Source organism: Hemicordylus capensis, chromosome 6 (assembly GCF_027244095.1).
Source record: "Hemicordylus capensis ecotype Gifberg chromosome 6, rHemCap1.1.pri, whole genome shotgun sequence".
In the NCBI taxonomy this organism is placed as follows: Eukaryota; Metazoa; Chordata; class Lepidosauria; order Squamata; family Cordylidae; genus Hemicordylus; species Hemicordylus capensis.
The window spans coordinates 52,955,339-52,972,214 of record NC_069662.1 but is presented as its reverse complement, the minus strand read 5'-3'; the positions used below and the strand labels follow the sequence as shown (position 1 = coordinate 52,972,214).

The following is a 16,876-nucleotide window of genomic DNA, read 5'->3' as shown; positions in this document are numbered from 1 at the left end:
TAGGCATAGAGCTGGCTCACAGAGCAGCCAGCTGGTCTGCAGGAATACAGACCCATATCGACCCACTCCACTTTTTAATCAAGTAAATAAAAAGAAGGGCAAGTGAGGATCCAGAGCTCAGCAGTGGAGTTCACGATTTGCACACAGTAGGTCCCAAGTTCAATCCCTATGATCTCAGCTAGCAGGGCTGGGGGAAGACCATTCCTTGGGAACTCAAAGAATTGCTGTAATTTAGTATGAACAGTATTGAACTAGATGGTCTGATTTGGTATAAGGCAGCTTCATATATTAAGTGAGAAACCACTGGGACATACTTGTACAAAAGTGTGTGTGTGTGTGTGTGTGTGTGTGTGTGTGTGTGTGTGTGTGTGTGTGTGTATAGAGGGAAGAGGAGGAATGGAGGTTCTGCTGGTCATAGATTAAGCTTTGGTCTTTACTCAACCTCTTCTGATGCAGGAGAAATTCCTGGAAAAACTCAAGAATAGGGCCAACACTTTCAAATGTGCTTGTGGGATTTCTAGTCTTAAGTATTTTGTGGGGTTAGGAGTGGGAAGCACGTTGCAATCAGATGCACAGACATTTGACAAAGAGCAGTCAACACATGTTGAGTTGGTATATTTCTTTTCCTTACTGTCTAAACACAGGATCGGAGCCAAGAATTACACAGTTTTATAGATGTAAAAATATTTATTGTCTTTACACCCCTCTCTGCTCCCTCACAAAAAGCCCAGCCAGATGCATTTGTCAAGCTTCAGAATACCGGCAACTGCACAAGAGAGGAGAGTGGGGCACACACAGGCCCCAACTGAACCCTATAGTGGGGTATGGCATGTGCTCTCTTGTAGAAGCTACATATTTGGAGTAGGTTCTTCTTCCCCTTCATCTTCCAAGTAGGAGCCACTGGGCTCTGGCAGCAAGGAATCACTACCTCACCTAACATTCCTTTCTTTTAGGATGAAGCTAAAATTTAGATGGAATGGGAAAGATTCAACTTACTAAGAACCTTTCCACAGCCCTGCCAATACTGTTTTGGAAAAGGATGGATGGATCCACGAATAAAAGATTATTATTATTATTGTTTTTAAAAAGCTGCTTTTATTTTCAAAAACAGCTTCATGGACCCTGCTAAGAGGACACAATCCCTTGACAGACTGAATCTGACTCCCAGAGGCAAGTTCTTGGGTGGTTCAAAATATGCTTGACAATGTGCAGCCTGGCCTGAACGAGGCAGAAAGAAACAACACAGCAGTTTGCTCTGTCCTTACCACACAAAATTGTTATGGCAAAAAGCTGCCTGGACTACAGGAGAGCTGCAAGAGTGATAGATATGCAGCAACGCTTCATTTGGAGGAATTCGGTGAGAAAGGAGGACAATGGTGAATAATGTCTTGGGAAAACGCTGCAGTCCAGGAAATCTGAATGAGCACAATCACATGGGGTAGTTCAGCACAACATCCTGTTTGGCCAGCTCCAGCAACATAGGGTCATCGAAGAACTTGCTGATGCTCACGTCCTCACTTAGACCCTGAAGGAGAAATAGTGAGATGGCAAGCATTAGGCTTGAGGCAAGGGTGAGTGTGTGTGCCTGGAATCTGAAGAGTAAGAAGCAACCATTGTAGGATAGGAGATGCATAGGAACCCTGAGATGCTGCCTACTGAGTCAGACCATTTGTCTATCTAGCTCAGGACTGTCTGCTCTGACTGGCAGCAGCTCTCCAGGGCTTCACGCAGGAATTTTTCTCAGCCCTACCTGGAACTGCCAGGGATTGAACTGGGGCCTTCTGCATGCTAAGTAGATGCACTGTCATTGCAATTTCCCCATCCCCAGGAGACGAACTGGCCTCCCACCTAAGCCTTACCTTCCTGCGCCTGGTCTTGATCATAAATTCTCTGGCCAGGTGAGGGGCTGGCTGGGGCTCAAGAGGGCGGATCACAATACTCTTGTCCAAAGGGTCACCTGGCACAATCTGCAATTTAGGAAAATACAGAGTCAGAGAGTCTTAGGTCCCTTGGATTTGTGAACCAGTGTAGGCACACTAAGGAATCAAGAAGGGAGATGAAGGGGATGCCAAGGGTAAACTGATCACTACTGGAGACAGAGTACAGGTTAAGTGGAAACCCTGGAAGCTTTTCAGAGCATCACCAAGCTATCATAGAATTATAGACCTGGACGGAAGCATGGAATACCACAGTATGGTGATGTAGTGATCAGTCCAAAGTTTACATGGATCATGGAGATATGGGAAAGAGGAAGGGAGTAGAAGTGCTTGCCAAGAGGGGCTCCAATGAGACAGGGCTGCGAAAACGTCTTTTGCCTGGGTTATTAAAGATCTCCCATTGCTGCGTCCAGGGCTCCCATAACCACAAGAGCCCTGTCCAGAAGCGATTTGCCACCTTGCATATCATAAAACATGTGAGAAGGAAACGGGAGTGCGCCATCTAGCCACTCTGACCACACCCCCAGGCATTTGCACTGAAAAAGGCAGTGCTGGGCACAGAGAGGGTTCCTCCTTGAGATTCGGAACCCCACATTTACTGTATGCAGCGGCAGAGGAAGACACATTTCTGAATAGGACTGGTGGCATCAGAAGAAAAGGGGGCAAGGCAGGCTTAGCACGACTTTCAACAGTCAGGGAGAAAAGGGCTTCACTGTTATTGCATAGTTCTTTTACCCATGGCTAGCAAAAGTGGAACATATTTCTGCACCCCGCCCCCCCAAAAAGAGTGCTAATTTGCTCATCTTGCATCATTTGAAAACAGAATCTGATTTTCCATCAAAGAATATGAGGTAAAATGCAGATTATTACCGAATATCAAGCTGCATCTAGCATACAAATCAGTTGCACATCCTTTTGTTAGGACAGGAAGAGCCTGATTTTGAGTAATGAAATAAGGCAGGCTGGGAATCTGAAGCACTCTTGAGACATCTGGAGCACTGGCCTCTTTTCTCCACTACCTGCTGACAAACATTTCCAGACACTTACTTGCCAGTGGTGGAACACTGAGAGTGAGAATGCTTGTCCCTGGGTGTGTGTCCTGAGGTCTGTCTCAAACCCAAAAGAATCAATAGCTGGGATGAAAGCTTTGATGGTGTACAGAGGGGAGCCTGGGATTGGTGCATCCTGAGTCACGTGCCCTCTGAAAAAGAACAAAAGATGAGTCATTTCCTCCATGTCTGCTTGCCAAAATATCTTCTACCCATGTCAGTTCAGGAGAACACTTGCGTTTGCCCTGGCATGTCAGAAATTATGATGGCAGGAGCTTATTAGATAGGCAAGGATGAACTGGGGACAAACACAACTACAGTTATGACGTGGCGAAAAGAACAGAAAAAGTGGGATGTTTGGAGTTTCTGGGAAGGAAAACAAGGAAAGCTGCATTCACACAATCACAGCAATCCTGGTTAAAGAGTTAACCAGGATTGCCAAGCCATGTGGAGCTGATTGTGAGAACCCAGAATTTCCATGCAATTGTGGTTAAACTGCATTTAATAGTTTGGATCCTGGTTATCCATCTTGGTTCAACGTGGTTTAATCAGGATTGCCTGGAAATTCTGGGTTCTCACAATCAGCTCTGTGGGGCTCAACAATCCAGGTTAAATCTTTAAGCAAGATCACTGCGATTATGTGAATGCAGCCAATGTAAAACATTTGCCTCTGTGGAGTCCAAACACTCCAACTCCAGTCAGCCAAGATGTCACTGGGAAACCTGTGAGGAAGATGGTCACAACCATTCTGTTTGTCCCCAGCACCTGGCAGAGGCAGGGATGACATATTACAGAAGATGCCTGGCTGTTGTCAGAAACAGCAGCCCCTTCCTGCCTCCACTCCTCTGGTACAATCCAACAGGATTGTGGGGGTCATGGATAACCAGGAAGAAAGGGCAGGACAGGCAGACCAAGAATTGTCTTGTGCCACTTCAGACACTCTTCGTGCTTTGAGCAAAGTGAGAATATGGCAATACTGTTGGGGCAGCAAGCCCTTGACTTGGCAGATGACTTTCTTATAAACAATCTGCCCTCATGGCCATCATCATATGCTAGTGGGGGAAGCCGATGGGCAAAAGTAAAGGCAGTTGGCAGAAGGGGAGAGGAAGGCAAGGGATGCATGTTCTCTGTTGCCCTTGAGATTTCTCCATTCTCTTTTCAGTAAAGTTGAGTGGCTGTGATGGGAAATTCTAAAGGAGGTAGAGCTAAAAGAGGTAGTTGTCACCTGCTCCTTATGTTGACAAGAAAGGGCACACTTTCCTTTTTCTTTTGGTAAAGGGATTCAAGCTGCCTCTCTCTTTTGGACCATATATTTTATCTACAATCAGGTGTCAACAGGTTTCAGACAACAGGCCTGCATGAACATCCGAAATGGGATCACTTCTAAACTTAATGAAAGATTAACCAAGATGGCTGCCACTCACCTACGCCTGGCCAGGACCGTGTATACTGCCGATACGCAGTCAGCAGGGGCCTGGACCTCCACAAAGTAATATGGCTCCATTAACCGTGGTGTGGCCTGAGGGAAGCAAAGAAGGGTTCACCCCGAGGTTAATGTTCATATCATGCTCCACATCAGCTTCAAGTTCTCACTTCTCTGCCCCAAATGAATTCCCCCCTTCACTTCTCCCCTTTTCTTTGCTCCAGAGAAATCCCCAGTCCCTGAACCAGATTGTAGCACGCCCTGGTATCCCAGCCAGATGTTACCCTTTCCACTATAGATTAATTAGATATGATGAACCCTCTGCATAATTAGAGCTGGTTTGTGTGGTATGTTTATGCAGACTTGTCTCTGTTGCTGCCGTGACATGCATCACTAGTGAATCTCCACTCTGATAGGGGCACGTGCCTCTGTGCCAGTTCTGGGGGCTCTGTGTGATGAAGAATGATAAAAGAGCGACACAGACAAGCTCACCCACAGAAGCATTTCCAGATGCTAAGTGAAACACAGGGCTGTAGAAACCTTACTAGTCTGTGACGAGTGAAAAATGATGTCTGATGAGTGAAAAAAGTCCTGACGAGCAATATACCAACACAGCTTGACAAGTAAAATATTTTGTCTGGCTGATAAACTGAGCCAACATTTCTTTATCCCTGTTGAAACATATAAGCAAACATACTGGTAGTGATGTGCCCCTTCCACGGCTGCTAGTACTCAACCATAGATCTGTGCCCGCCCCACTGCCCCCCGGTTAAGAAACACTGCCTTAGAGCTGCTGAGCACTGGTGTCATGATAGTGATACAGAGCAGTCTTTACCATGAGAAAAGCAGAATACACCACCCGCCTGGCTGTTGGAATGATCTGTCCACCTCCCCGATGCAATGGCTCCTGCGCAATCACAGCATCCAGGATCTTGAACTTTACATTGCGAATCACTGGGGTAAAAGGCAACAAAAATGCAGATAGAGACACATATGGCTTGTTCATACAACCAAGAACACTGAGGTTATTGATTCAGGATGGCCTACAAAGCCAACACTTTTCATGGGCAGAGAATCCTAGGAGAATTTAATCACACATCTTTTCCTTGCTCTTGAGTCATTTGCAGCTTACTTGCATCCCGAATTCTTCAGAAGTGAACTCTCTGTAGTTTACACCATCCCTTATGTTGAAGTCCAATAGAAGGGTCAAGGACCCACTAATTATTAACCCCCTTAATTTTAACTCACTCTGGCTTTGATTTAAATAAGCTGAAGCAAACTATGGAATTGCTCTCTTATGATAAATGACAATGAAAGGGCCTATTTTACACAATTAGCTATTGGTTAGTAACTCCTGACCGGACTCTGCTTTATTTACATGTTTAAGAATGGTAGTGGGAAATCATAGGTTTAAGACTCGTAATGGAAAAATCAGTGATGCAAACTGGAATAGTCAACAATTTCTGGAAACATCAGGGACTTCTGATTCATCCTCATCCAAGGAAAAAAGAAGTAATATACACAGTACCAGAATTGTCCTCTATGCTGAGCAAAGTTCACGATTCCCTAGAGAAATCCAGTAATGTGGGAACAAACGAAAGGGCTGTGGCTGGAATGGCTGTCATTTCATTCAGACAAATTAAGGTGTGATACAATGTCAGCTTATACAGGAAATGTGCCTGGGATAGGAGGGGTTTGAAAATGCCTAAGAGAGGATTAATCTTTCTTGGTCTTTTACGTACATTCATCGCAGAGGGGCCCTTCCCTAGTTCCCCACTGGAAGCCCTGCACGATGCTGTCCTTCACAGAGCCCAACAGGGTCTTGTCGACCTGTAAAGAAGAAACACATAATGCAGCAACAGGGAGAAGTTAGCCTGCATGTGCAGACTGGAATATGTGGCACAAGAACTCCCGCTGTTCAGGTGTCTCATACATTTCCTGACACTTTTCAGGAAAGATAAAGGCCAGGACTAGAAGGCAGAATATCACAGTTGGATCTCAAATTGTACTATTCAGATTGGGATAGACAGAGTGGTCAGAGAGAACATTTTCTACTTCTCTCACAACACTAGACCCAAGGATCATCCCATGAAACTGAAGGCTGGGAAATTTAGGACAGACAAAAGGAAGTACTTTTTCCACCCAGCGTATAATTAATCTCTGGGATTCTCTGCTACAGGGTATGGTGATGGACACTAGCTTGGATGGCTTTAAAAGGGGCTTAGACAAATGCATGAGAACAGGTCTATCAATGGCTGCTAGTATGAAGTCTATAGGCCACCTCCAGCCTCAGAGGTAAGATGCCTCTAAATACCAGTTGTAGGGGAGCAACAGGAGGAGAGAGAGCATGCCCTCACCTCTTGCCTGTGGGCTTCTCAGAGGCATCTGGTGGGCCACTGTGTGAAACAGGAGCCTGGACTGGATGGGCCTTGAGCCTGATCCAGCAAGGCTGTTCTTATGGATGGAAGAACAATGGGAAGATGTGGGGCACAGGCTCAGTGAGGTCAATGCAAACCCTTGGACTGCATGTTGAGAAACAGGGCTGCCATAATTGGGCATTGTACCATCAGGGAAATTTAGTTTATTCACAATTAATATAAATTCTTTACTCCATGCAGAGAGCTTGGTTCTTTCCTTGGCATCCTCCTTGGTTTCAATCAGTTTCTAGGTCAGGATTAGACTTTTCTAGATGCAGAACCTCTGGCACTTGGACCCAAGAATGAAACAGTCCTGGATAAGAGGCCTTTGATAAATACAGGCTCAAAACTAACCCCACCCCCTCCTGCCCTGATCACACTGGGTCCTTACCTCTGAGGGTAGGGTGTCATCTACCAAGATGTTTGGTCCAGTAGCATCTGGCCCAAAGGCCCAGATGGAACGGGCAGCCAGCAAATCCCAGTCATACTTGGTCTGGAAAAACTCACCCAACTTTTTCCTAATGGGAAACATGAAAAAAGTACAAGAGCAGAACAGGAGGGAGTTTGAGGGTCAGCCAGTCCAGCTTTCCTGCCGAATCCTGAATTCTAGCTTAACCCATCTCCAACAGATGCTTATCCATTCTCAGCTTAAACAATTCTTAGGGAAGACTGCATTGCTTTCCTTGGCAACTTCACTCTATTGCTCCCACATTTCTAAAAGCAAGGAAATGTTTTTTATGACTACAATGCTCAGTTGATTAAACAGATTAATCTATTCAAATCCTTTAACTGAGCAGCAGGTTTGTTTTTTTAAATGTTAAATCATTTTTAGTGATTTTGTGATAAAATCATTGTTAAACATTTTATTACAAGAACTGCAGGAGGTGGGCACCATCTTAAAAGAGGCATTGCCTCGTTTTGCTCATGCAGGTGAGAATGCCTCTTCTAAAACGATGCTTGCTGCCGACATAAGCATGCATCAATTAAAGACAAAAAAAGCAGACTCTTTTGGTTCAGAATGACTGTTCTATTTGTGTGCAAACAGATATTTAATCAAGTAAAATCCATGTGACAGATTAACTAAGATTTCTTCAACTGGGAGATAGTCCTATTGTTTTCTAATATACATCAAGAATTCCCTTTGCTGTAACAGCCCCCAGACCTTTCTTTCCTTCCATCATCAACTTTGGGAAAGTTATGTCATCAACTTATGTCATTTTACTAGTGAACAGGTATTAGTCACACCCTCCATTCACCTCTCATCTTCACTGCCTAGCCTCTGCTCCTCCCTCTGCTCTCCTAGAAGCTGCCAACTCCACAGGCCTGGTTTCCTTAGTTTTGTACACAAGCACGTAGGTTCCAAACATGGCTGCTGTACTTAATTAAGCAAGTGTGATGGCATCCTAATCGATACAAACTAGAGTGATTCAAAACATGTGGCATTTTTAAAAAAAAGTTGTCTACCTCTGCACACATGGTGGATGGAACTGTGGAGCTGGAGACAAGGAGCAGCAAAAGCAGAGGAACAGTGGGAGGCCCGAGGCCACAGGTCAAGGGGCAGAAGTGTCCCGTGATGACAGGCTGGGTGGCAAGATGCTTGTCTTGTGCTCCCCCAAACTGTCCATACCTGTTCCATGTTATCTGCACCACTTCGTTCTCAATGTCCTCAGCCAGACCCTTTTCCAGAGGCTCAGCAATCATTGTGATCTTGTTCCTGAACAGAATGATAAATGCCAGCTTAGGAGGAAAGGAAAGGCAAAGAGATGAAAGGACATTTTCCAGAACAAAAGCCAATTCTGCAACCTCATTCTGAAGCTTGTTCCGTGGAGGAACAGCTATTCAATTTAAGCAGGTCAAAATTAGGAATGTGAGCTCTCTGCTAGTTTGAAATCACTCCTATACTTGATGGCCAAGGTGAACAATTGTTGCTCCTCTTCTACTTGGGACACACTGAGTGTCAACATATCCTTCATTATAAATTAGGTTTGCTACAAGAAAATATAGGCTTTATCTTCCAAGAAGGTTCGACTCAACAGTTTTCATCACATCATACTGTGTCTCCTGCTTCTGAGGCTTATATTTTTATTTTATTGTTAAAACAATAAAATAGAGCAGAAGGAACCAATTAATTCAGAATAGCAACTGTGAGCAAGAGGGGCCTGTGGACAAAAAACAAGGACTGCATGACTAGTTTCGTCTCCCTTGTAAACTGTATTTATTTATATAAATTTATTTATTTATTTGCCTCTGGGGAGAAAACTTGTAGTGGTATGGAGAAAAATATGCTGACCCTTGGGGCGAGCTTGGGGAAAGCACGAACAGCTCGCTGTAGGATGACAACTGCCATACAGAAGGATGAAATTCTGAGAAGTGGCTTCCATATCACACTGCATGCACTAGACCAAAAGTCTCTCCTGTTTGCCTGCAAGCTTTTAAACACAGCACTGGATGGGCTACAGCAGCTGAGGGCTAGCCTCCAGACTCTTTTCCTCTTACATAGAGTGCTTGTGCTAATCCAATGCAAAATAGTGTTTGAAATCTCTGCAATAGCATCATATTCCTGGCTCGCATTTGAAATTCTGAGCAGAGTTCTTACTTCTTATTGGGTGTCTCAGCAAAACACTTCAGGGAAGAGGTTTCCACAACTGTCTCGCAGAAAGTGACAACAGGATCAGCCACCTTTGAAAAAACAGACAGAGGAATGGGCAGAGCTTTTTTTTAAAAAAGAACACAATATTGTTTGCAGATGAGAGAATCCCCAGAAAGCAGAGAGCACTTCATAGACCAACAACCCAATTTTTCTTGTGCAACTCAGATGAGTAAACAGGAAGGGGGTTGAATGCTTTGGCTAGATAATGGCCTTGCCACGTTAGCAGCAGGGGCGTAGCAAGGTTGGAGAGGGCCCAGAGACAAGATTTTTAACCCCCCCCCCCCCCCACGAAGCTCAGCTCATGAAGTAAAGAAATCTTAAATGAGGCTGAATAGTGGTAACAAAAAGCATAGTAAATTTGTAAACAAAGAGCATAGTGTGTGTATGTATGTATGTATATACACATACACACACATACACACCTATGTACCACATATATAAAACCTATGTGCCACAATAGAACATCATCCTAAATTATTTTTTAAAAGGTTTTGTAAATGTGGATGATGCAAGTCATTTAATGGTACTAGAGAAAGAAATGCTGTTCTGGTAGCTCCAGGTCTTAACACTCACATCAATCTCGGAGGATGAATATAACTGAAGGAAGCCCGTGTGGGTGCGTGGCTGGGCGGGGGGGGGGGGGTCAGTCATGTGACTTGCCTCTGGGGGGGGCCAGACAACTGTCTCCCCTTGCCCTATTATAGTTACGCCCCTGGTTAGCAGCAAAGGAAGGGCTAGAAGGCCAATTTCTTTAGTACCTTTATGTCAATCTCAGAGTACATTTTCCGTAGGTCGTGCATGACACAGTCAAGATAGAGCTCACCAGTGCCCAAGATCACGTGTTCCCCAGATTCTTCCACCTGAAGGCACAAGCACAGGTTAAACTTAAACAGATGCCATTGTGAAATTTGCCCGGGTTGTAGCAGCAACAGGAATTTATAATGGAATATGGAGGTTCAACAGCTAAATTGAACCTCCCCAGTCAGAGACAATATAACTGAACACTAGATGCTGGGAAAAACAGCCATCACCTCCATGCCCTATCTGAGTGTTGCAAGGCATCTAGTTGGCTGCTGCTCAAAACAGAATGCTGGTATAGATGGACCTTGGCCTCTATCTTAAAAAGATCACATCCACCATGTCCTAGTGTGGGAGAAGCTAAGCCCTGGAAGAGCACAGCCTGGAATGGCATGTTTTGCACTGGCCAAAAAAAGGCAAATCAACAGTTGATAAAATGCATTGTTAAAAGAGTATTTGTTTACAGAAAAAGACGAGCAAACAAAAGCCAAACACAGTTCATTTAAGGTCAATGCTGACACATCTAGGGGAACTACTGCTTCCTGCAGCAATTGCCACCTTAACTGTATCCATACGCAGTATGTCCCAATTTCCCACCTTTCAGCACAGCAGACAGGTCAGTTGTGAAATCTGAGACCTCACAATGTGTCCAAGGAAAGTTACAGTCTGCTGCCCTTCTTGTTAACTGGTCCCACTTCCTGATGCTTCCCCATCCCGACCCTCTCAAACCATCACGCACACCTTGGTGGTGAGAGACGGATAGCTCTTGTTGACCTTCCGCAAGCCATCCAGCATCTTGGGGAGCTCAGAGGGATTAACAGGCTCCACGGCTATCTTGATGACAGACGTGGTGTTGAACTTCAAAGGACGGAATATCTGAGCCTGAAGCCAAACAGAGCATATAATATCAATCACGCTTGCAGCCCATTTTTCCTCCAAGGAGCTCTGGAGGGCAGGCATGGGATTACAGTAGATTATCCTCACAACAACCTTGTGAACTACTGTTTTATACTAAGAAGGTGGTTCACAAACTCTGAGGTATTCCCCCTTCCTGGTGGGCATGGGGAACCTGGAAGGCGGCAGATAGTTGCAGTAACAGCTGCAGGGAGGAAGGAAGATAGAAAGGCAGGTAGCACCATACTTTCTTCCTCCAGTCAAGACCTGGGTGGATTTTATGCCCCTTGACAGAGGACCTTCACTGATCCTCTTTGGATTTGCATGTCTGTATGTGGGGGTGGGCGGACAGGGAGTGTTATTTATTTATATCTATGTAAACCACTTTGCGAACTTTTGTTGAAAAGCAGTATATAAACATCGGTCATATATATTTGGACTGAGGGTACCCTCAGTGCCTTTTCATATCTATTTGGCAAGAAGGCAGCTCCAAAAGCTATACTATAATTTATTTTAACTACATTTTTCTATGTATAAATTTAGGATGGAGTCGGAGAAATTCTATTCCTCTTCTAATGATGGTGTGGGGATTAGTGACCCAGTCCCTAGATCCTCAAATTTAAGCACAACACTATACTTCTCCTGCCATGACATAGGTATGCAGGGATGTTCAGACTAGGTTTTATGCATTTCCTTTTGTATTGTGAATTCTAAACGTTTTGAGATCTCCTCCCTATCACCTCCATTTTTAAAAGATAGCCATGAGACCAACTGGTTCTAAGGTAATAACTTAAGGAAAGTGGTCCCCATTGTCTCTCTACTCCCTCTGGGATGTGCTGCACACACATATCCATGAAGCTGGGTGAGACAGCTTCCAGCAACCTGGAAGAGCAGGTTATATACAGTGTCTCAACCTCCTGGCTTGCCCAGAGGCACTTTTCACTTAACTAAGCCCAAAATTGACTGAATAGCGGGATGAAGCAGAATATCAGTCCACTTCCTCGATCTACCTCCAAGGACATGCACAGTGCTAGTCTGACATTGGCTGCCATTGCCAACAAGACAAGAGGTTAGCAGCGCTACCTCCTCATTGCCCCTGGGCTCAGTAATAGTGGCGGTCTTCACAATAGGCTGGTCCACTCCTTCGATGAGCACCCAGTTGCCAGCAGGGACCCTGTTGACCTCGATGTGGTACCTGAAAATGAAATATGTTCTCAGAGACAGAAAACAGGAACATCTGCTTTTTGCAATATCATTTAATCTTATACCAAGATCCCGATTCTCTGAACTGTTATCGGATACTGGGAAACTACGTAGGATGTGGAAATTAGGCATAGGTGAGCCTTGTAGAGGCAGGTGTCAAGGGAAAGGGTCAAAGGAACTAGAAACTGTGTTGGACACTCCTTTATCAGTGACATTCAACATGCACTCAGTCTCACACATCCCTTAACTCTGCAGGTACTCTCAGCGACAGCAGAGATCTCAGACTATATGCTGGATTTCACACTTTGCTTGCAACCCCACACAGGCAGACTCCAAACTGCAGTGCTGAGTGAAGCCTTTCCAGACGTGCCTACCTGGCCACTGAGATCCAGAGGCGTCCCACCGTGCAGATCTGCGAGTCCTCCTCATCTTCCAGTGTGTAGTTTTCTCCGAGGACCTTGACGGGCTGCCCTGCATGGATGGTCCCGCTCAGTACCCTGCCAAAAGCATGGAACTGGACCCCGTCATCCGTGCTGTACATCTTCGTGGTGTGACACATAAGTGGGCCCTTTCCGAACAAAAGGTTTGGCAAAAGTCAGTCTCCGTGTAAAAAAATGTGTCTGGTATATCACCAGTCTGGACATAAGGAAACCACTGTAAAAGCAGCTGCTGTCATACAGGAGGGAAGATAGCTGCTTTGGGGAGATTTGATTCCTGACCTAGAATCCCAAGTAGCAGGGTTAAGACAAGTCTGAGTCTGCATGTCAAGGCTGGCACCACTAGACTAAACGAACATTTGGTCCAATTCCATAAAGGGAATTGTGGGTGCAGTTACCTTACAAACCTACGGTGTTCTGGGCCGGTGTACCTGTCAACTGCTTCTCCAAGGAAGCCTAGCAACTACTGTTTGACAAGGGCAACACATACAAAACAAACTAGACAGGACAGTGGCAGCCACGTTTGTGGTCCATTCATCTATCAAGGGAGGGTGGGGTGGATTTGATTTTATCGAAAGGGGCACATAATTTATTTATTTTTTTAACATTTATATCCCGCTCTTCCTCCAAGGAGTCCAGAGTGGTGTACTACATACCTGAGTTTCTCTTTCACAACAACCCTGTGAAGTAGGTTAGGCTGAGAGAGAAGTGACTGGCCCAGAGTCACCCAGCTAGTTTCATGGCTGAATGGGGATTTGACCTCGGGTCTCCCCGGTCCTAGTCCAGCAGAAGCGGAATTTTACCTGACCATGCTTTATTCTTATTTTCTCCTCTATAGACAGATTCCAATACCAGAAGCAAGTCTGGTTGGGAGAAGTGTGCCTGGGGCAACAGACGTTGAGGGTGGAAAGGCAGGGAAGGGTTCTGCTACCCTCACACTTGCACCTCCCCACTTGGCTTTATATGCGAAGGGTCAGGCTGCCGCCATCATAAGTTGTTTGGCCCACATATCTGTGGCTCTCTGACACTTTGTGTGAATGACTGTACTGGTGTCCATTTTAAAAGTGAACTTGGATGCAGGCCTATCAAATGCAGGCTACAGATAGGAAGTGTATTGTGTTCAACATAATGTGACAGCTGTGCCTGTGTACAGAGCCACACCTGGGTACACTGCACACTTGTCGTATGAGTGCTGATCATGGGAATAGGGCTAATGAAGCTGCTTAAACCACGCCATGCGACTGTGGGCATTGAGCAGAGAGCTGCTCATATAGATCAGGCGAGGCCCCTCCATGCAACCTCAGCCTTCTTTCTGGTGATCTACAGGGTTGGAGAGAACTCCCAAACAGAATAGTAAACTTGTATGCAACTGTTACAAAGAAAACCAGTGTTCTGATTTATTACCAACTGCCCCTTTCATACTGTCAAATGAAGTTCACTCCCCACATCACCTAGGCTTTGCCCTATGAGCCACGGCGAAAGACAGATCCCCAAAACCAGAAGAATGTCTGGCTGGAAGAAATGTACCTGGGGCAACAGACACTGGGGGGGTGGAAAGGCAGGGAAGCGTTCCACTACCCTCACTTGCACCTCCCCACCTAGCTTTATATGTGAAGAGGCAGGCTTGTGAACCCTAATCCATTTACAGACAAAGAAATTCCTTACATCAGGGTCGCATTCACTCATGGCCTCGCCCAGGTCAGAGTCCACGCCGCCCGTATAGGTGTGCTCAATCTTGGTCTTTGCTCCTGCTTTTGGGGATGGGATGTGCTGCACACACATATCCACAAAGCCTAGAAGAACAAAGCCGGGTGAGACAGCAATTCAGATCACAAGATTTTAGAGCAGAAGAGTGGAAAGGCTGGACTGGTGTCCAACTTGCTGCATGCAAGGAACACATCGATTTGCATGAATCCCTGCACACTGGCATTTGTTCTAGGAATGATGCACCTTCTGTTCACACAGGGTGCTGGCCAGACCTGTTGGGGTCACCTGTGGCCAGAAGCACGCCCTGTAGAACACACCCAATACCCCACTACAGTTGTGCACTGTGGAGCAAGTTGGGTAGTGGCGGATATCTCGTCTTTCAAGACATTTGCCTGCTATTACCAAGCTTTCCCCAACTATCTAATGAACTGGGCTGGCATATATGTATATGCCGCCTCTCAGTGTAAAACTCTCAGAGCAGCTCACATATTAAGACACAAGAACAAACGCAATGAAATTTTCAGTGTAAAAGTCACAGAAAGCAGCAGGACAGGACAGATCCCATCGGCCCCCAAATGGGTGCCTCCCCCTTTTCACCACACACCTAACTTCAGAAGCTGAGGGATCTTGAAGAAGGCTCTCTGATGAGGAACACAAGGTTCATGCAGGTTCATGAGGTAGGAGGGGGTCCCTTGGGTATCCAGGTCACAAACCACTTAGGGGTTTAAAGGTAACTACCCACTCATTGTACTCAAAAACAGATTGGCAGCCAGCACAATCGCGATTTAAGCTACACTGATGCTGAACAGAGATTTCGCAAAATCCTCCAGTGACAGGTAACCTTCTTCTGTACATGCCTTTAGCCACCCTACAGCTGAGTTGCTTCAAGCCCAGCAGTCTGGCAAGGAGATGAGCAAAAGAGAAGGACAGGGAGGCTTACCTGTGAATTCCCCAAAAAATTTCTTGCAGACGAGCCTCAGGAGAGGGCGAATGTTGAGTTTCAGCTCCTCTTTAGTCAGGTGGATCCCCAGTTCATCCAGAGTCCTAGGGAGGGTGGTGTCTACATCCCCAACCACCTAGGGAAAAGGGAAGGAGATAAATGGGCAAATGCTCCAAAAAATGATCTGGATCCTGGGCAAGAACCTTTCCAATAGTGGTGGGACACATTAGAAAGAGAGAGTTCTCCACACTTATATTGCCTTTCCTGCTCTTACCAATTTTTTTTAGAAGCTTCTCATAAATCTCCAATCACTTTATCTATGTTTTTATAGTGTTAGGGAGGATCTGAACTAATTTTTAAACTGTGTATGGCTTTCCAGTTACATCAATATTATTGTTTTTGTTGCTATGCCTTAATGTGCACTGTAAATCACTTTGTTTTCATGTTTTAAGAAAAGGAATAAAGTATTTTAATAAAATAATTGTGTCAATATGATTCACACAGAGGAGTTCAGCGAGAAAGGACCAGGAAAACAAACAGACGCTTCTTTAAAGCAGAGTGATCTCCTGCCTCCTTAAATGTTTGACCATGTAAACATGAGCTGGGTTTGCTCATCCCCACCCTTTTCCCAGGGTGCATTTGACAATCAAGTATGACAACCTGTACTATAGGAAGCAGAGCTAAAAGGATTATTCCCACATGTGTTTACTGAAGAAGATCCTTGGAAGAACCAGTGTTATGATTTAAGGGTGAGCACGAACAGTTTGAAACAAACCAGTTCGCCGTGAACCAGGCTGGTTCCTCCGGTTCAACTGCGAATTGGAACGGCCCTCAGGAAAGGTGGCTGGTCCACAATCGAACCAAGCCCAGTTCAATGCAAACCTGTTCAAACTGGCTGTATTTCTCCTTGCCATCGATATCAGGAAATGGTATTAGCCCCTTAAATGCCTGCCTACAGGCAGTAATGGGCTCGGATGAGGGGTAATAAACTGAAACTGAATCCAAGCAAGACTGAGGTGCTCATTGTTGGGGGTTGTAATCTGCAAGACAGGATAGAACTTCCTCTTCTGGACAGGGTTACACTCCCCCAGAAAGAACAGGTTCATAGCTTGGGAGTGCTCTTGGATCCAGGTCTCACCCTGGTGTCTCAGGGTGAGGCTATGGCCAGGAGTGCTTTTTACCAGCTGCAATTGATTTGACAACTTTTCCTGTTTCTTGACGAAAATGTCCAGAACACAGTGGTGTACCATCTGGTAAAAGCATGTTGGACTACTGCTGTGTGCAGGGTTGCCTTTGTGCGCAGTTCGGAAACTTCAGTTAGTCCATAATGCGGCAGCTAGATTGGTCTCTGGGGTATCCTGGAGAGCCCACATTACGTGTGTTCTTAAAGAGTTGTACTGGCTGCTGATGTGTTTCTGGGC

At 45.4% G+C, this 16,876-nt stretch overlaps 1 protein-coding gene across 1 annotated transcript in view; it reads right to left on the bottom strand.

The window, feature by feature from the left end:
* Nucleotides 1–667: 667 nt before the first annotated feature.
* EFTUD2 (elongation factor Tu GTP binding domain containing 2) overlaps nucleotides 668–16,876 on the bottom strand; it is a 36,879-nt gene continuing 20,670 nt past the window's right edge. Inside the window, exons 14-28 of the mRNA XM_053262847.1 lie at nucleotides 15,456–15,591; nucleotides 14,474–14,601; nucleotides 12,746–12,939; nucleotides 12,252–12,363; nucleotides 11,016–11,156; nucleotides 10,235–10,336; nucleotides 9,423–9,505; nucleotides 8,454–8,540; nucleotides 7,218–7,344; nucleotides 6,152–6,239; nucleotides 5,245–5,363; nucleotides 4,411–4,505; nucleotides 2,985–3,138; nucleotides 1,860–1,967; nucleotides 668–1,525 (exon numbers count right to left, since the gene is read on the bottom strand). Of these exons, the coding sequence (XP_053118822.1) occupies nucleotides 1,430–1,525; nucleotides 1,860–1,967; nucleotides 2,985–3,138; nucleotides 4,411–4,505; nucleotides 5,245–5,363; nucleotides 6,152–6,239; nucleotides 7,218–7,344; nucleotides 8,454–8,540; nucleotides 9,423–9,505; nucleotides 10,235–10,336; nucleotides 11,016–11,156; nucleotides 12,252–12,363; nucleotides 12,746–12,939; nucleotides 14,474–14,601; nucleotides 15,456–15,591 (1,770 nt within the window). The 3' untranslated portion in view covers nucleotides 668–1,429. The remainder of the gene's footprint in view (nucleotides 1,526–1,859; nucleotides 1,968–2,984; nucleotides 3,139–4,410; nucleotides 4,506–5,244; nucleotides 5,364–6,151; nucleotides 6,240–7,217; nucleotides 7,345–8,453; nucleotides 8,541–9,422; nucleotides 9,506–10,234; nucleotides 10,337–11,015; nucleotides 11,157–12,251; nucleotides 12,364–12,745; nucleotides 12,940–14,473; nucleotides 14,602–15,455; nucleotides 15,592–16,876) is intronic.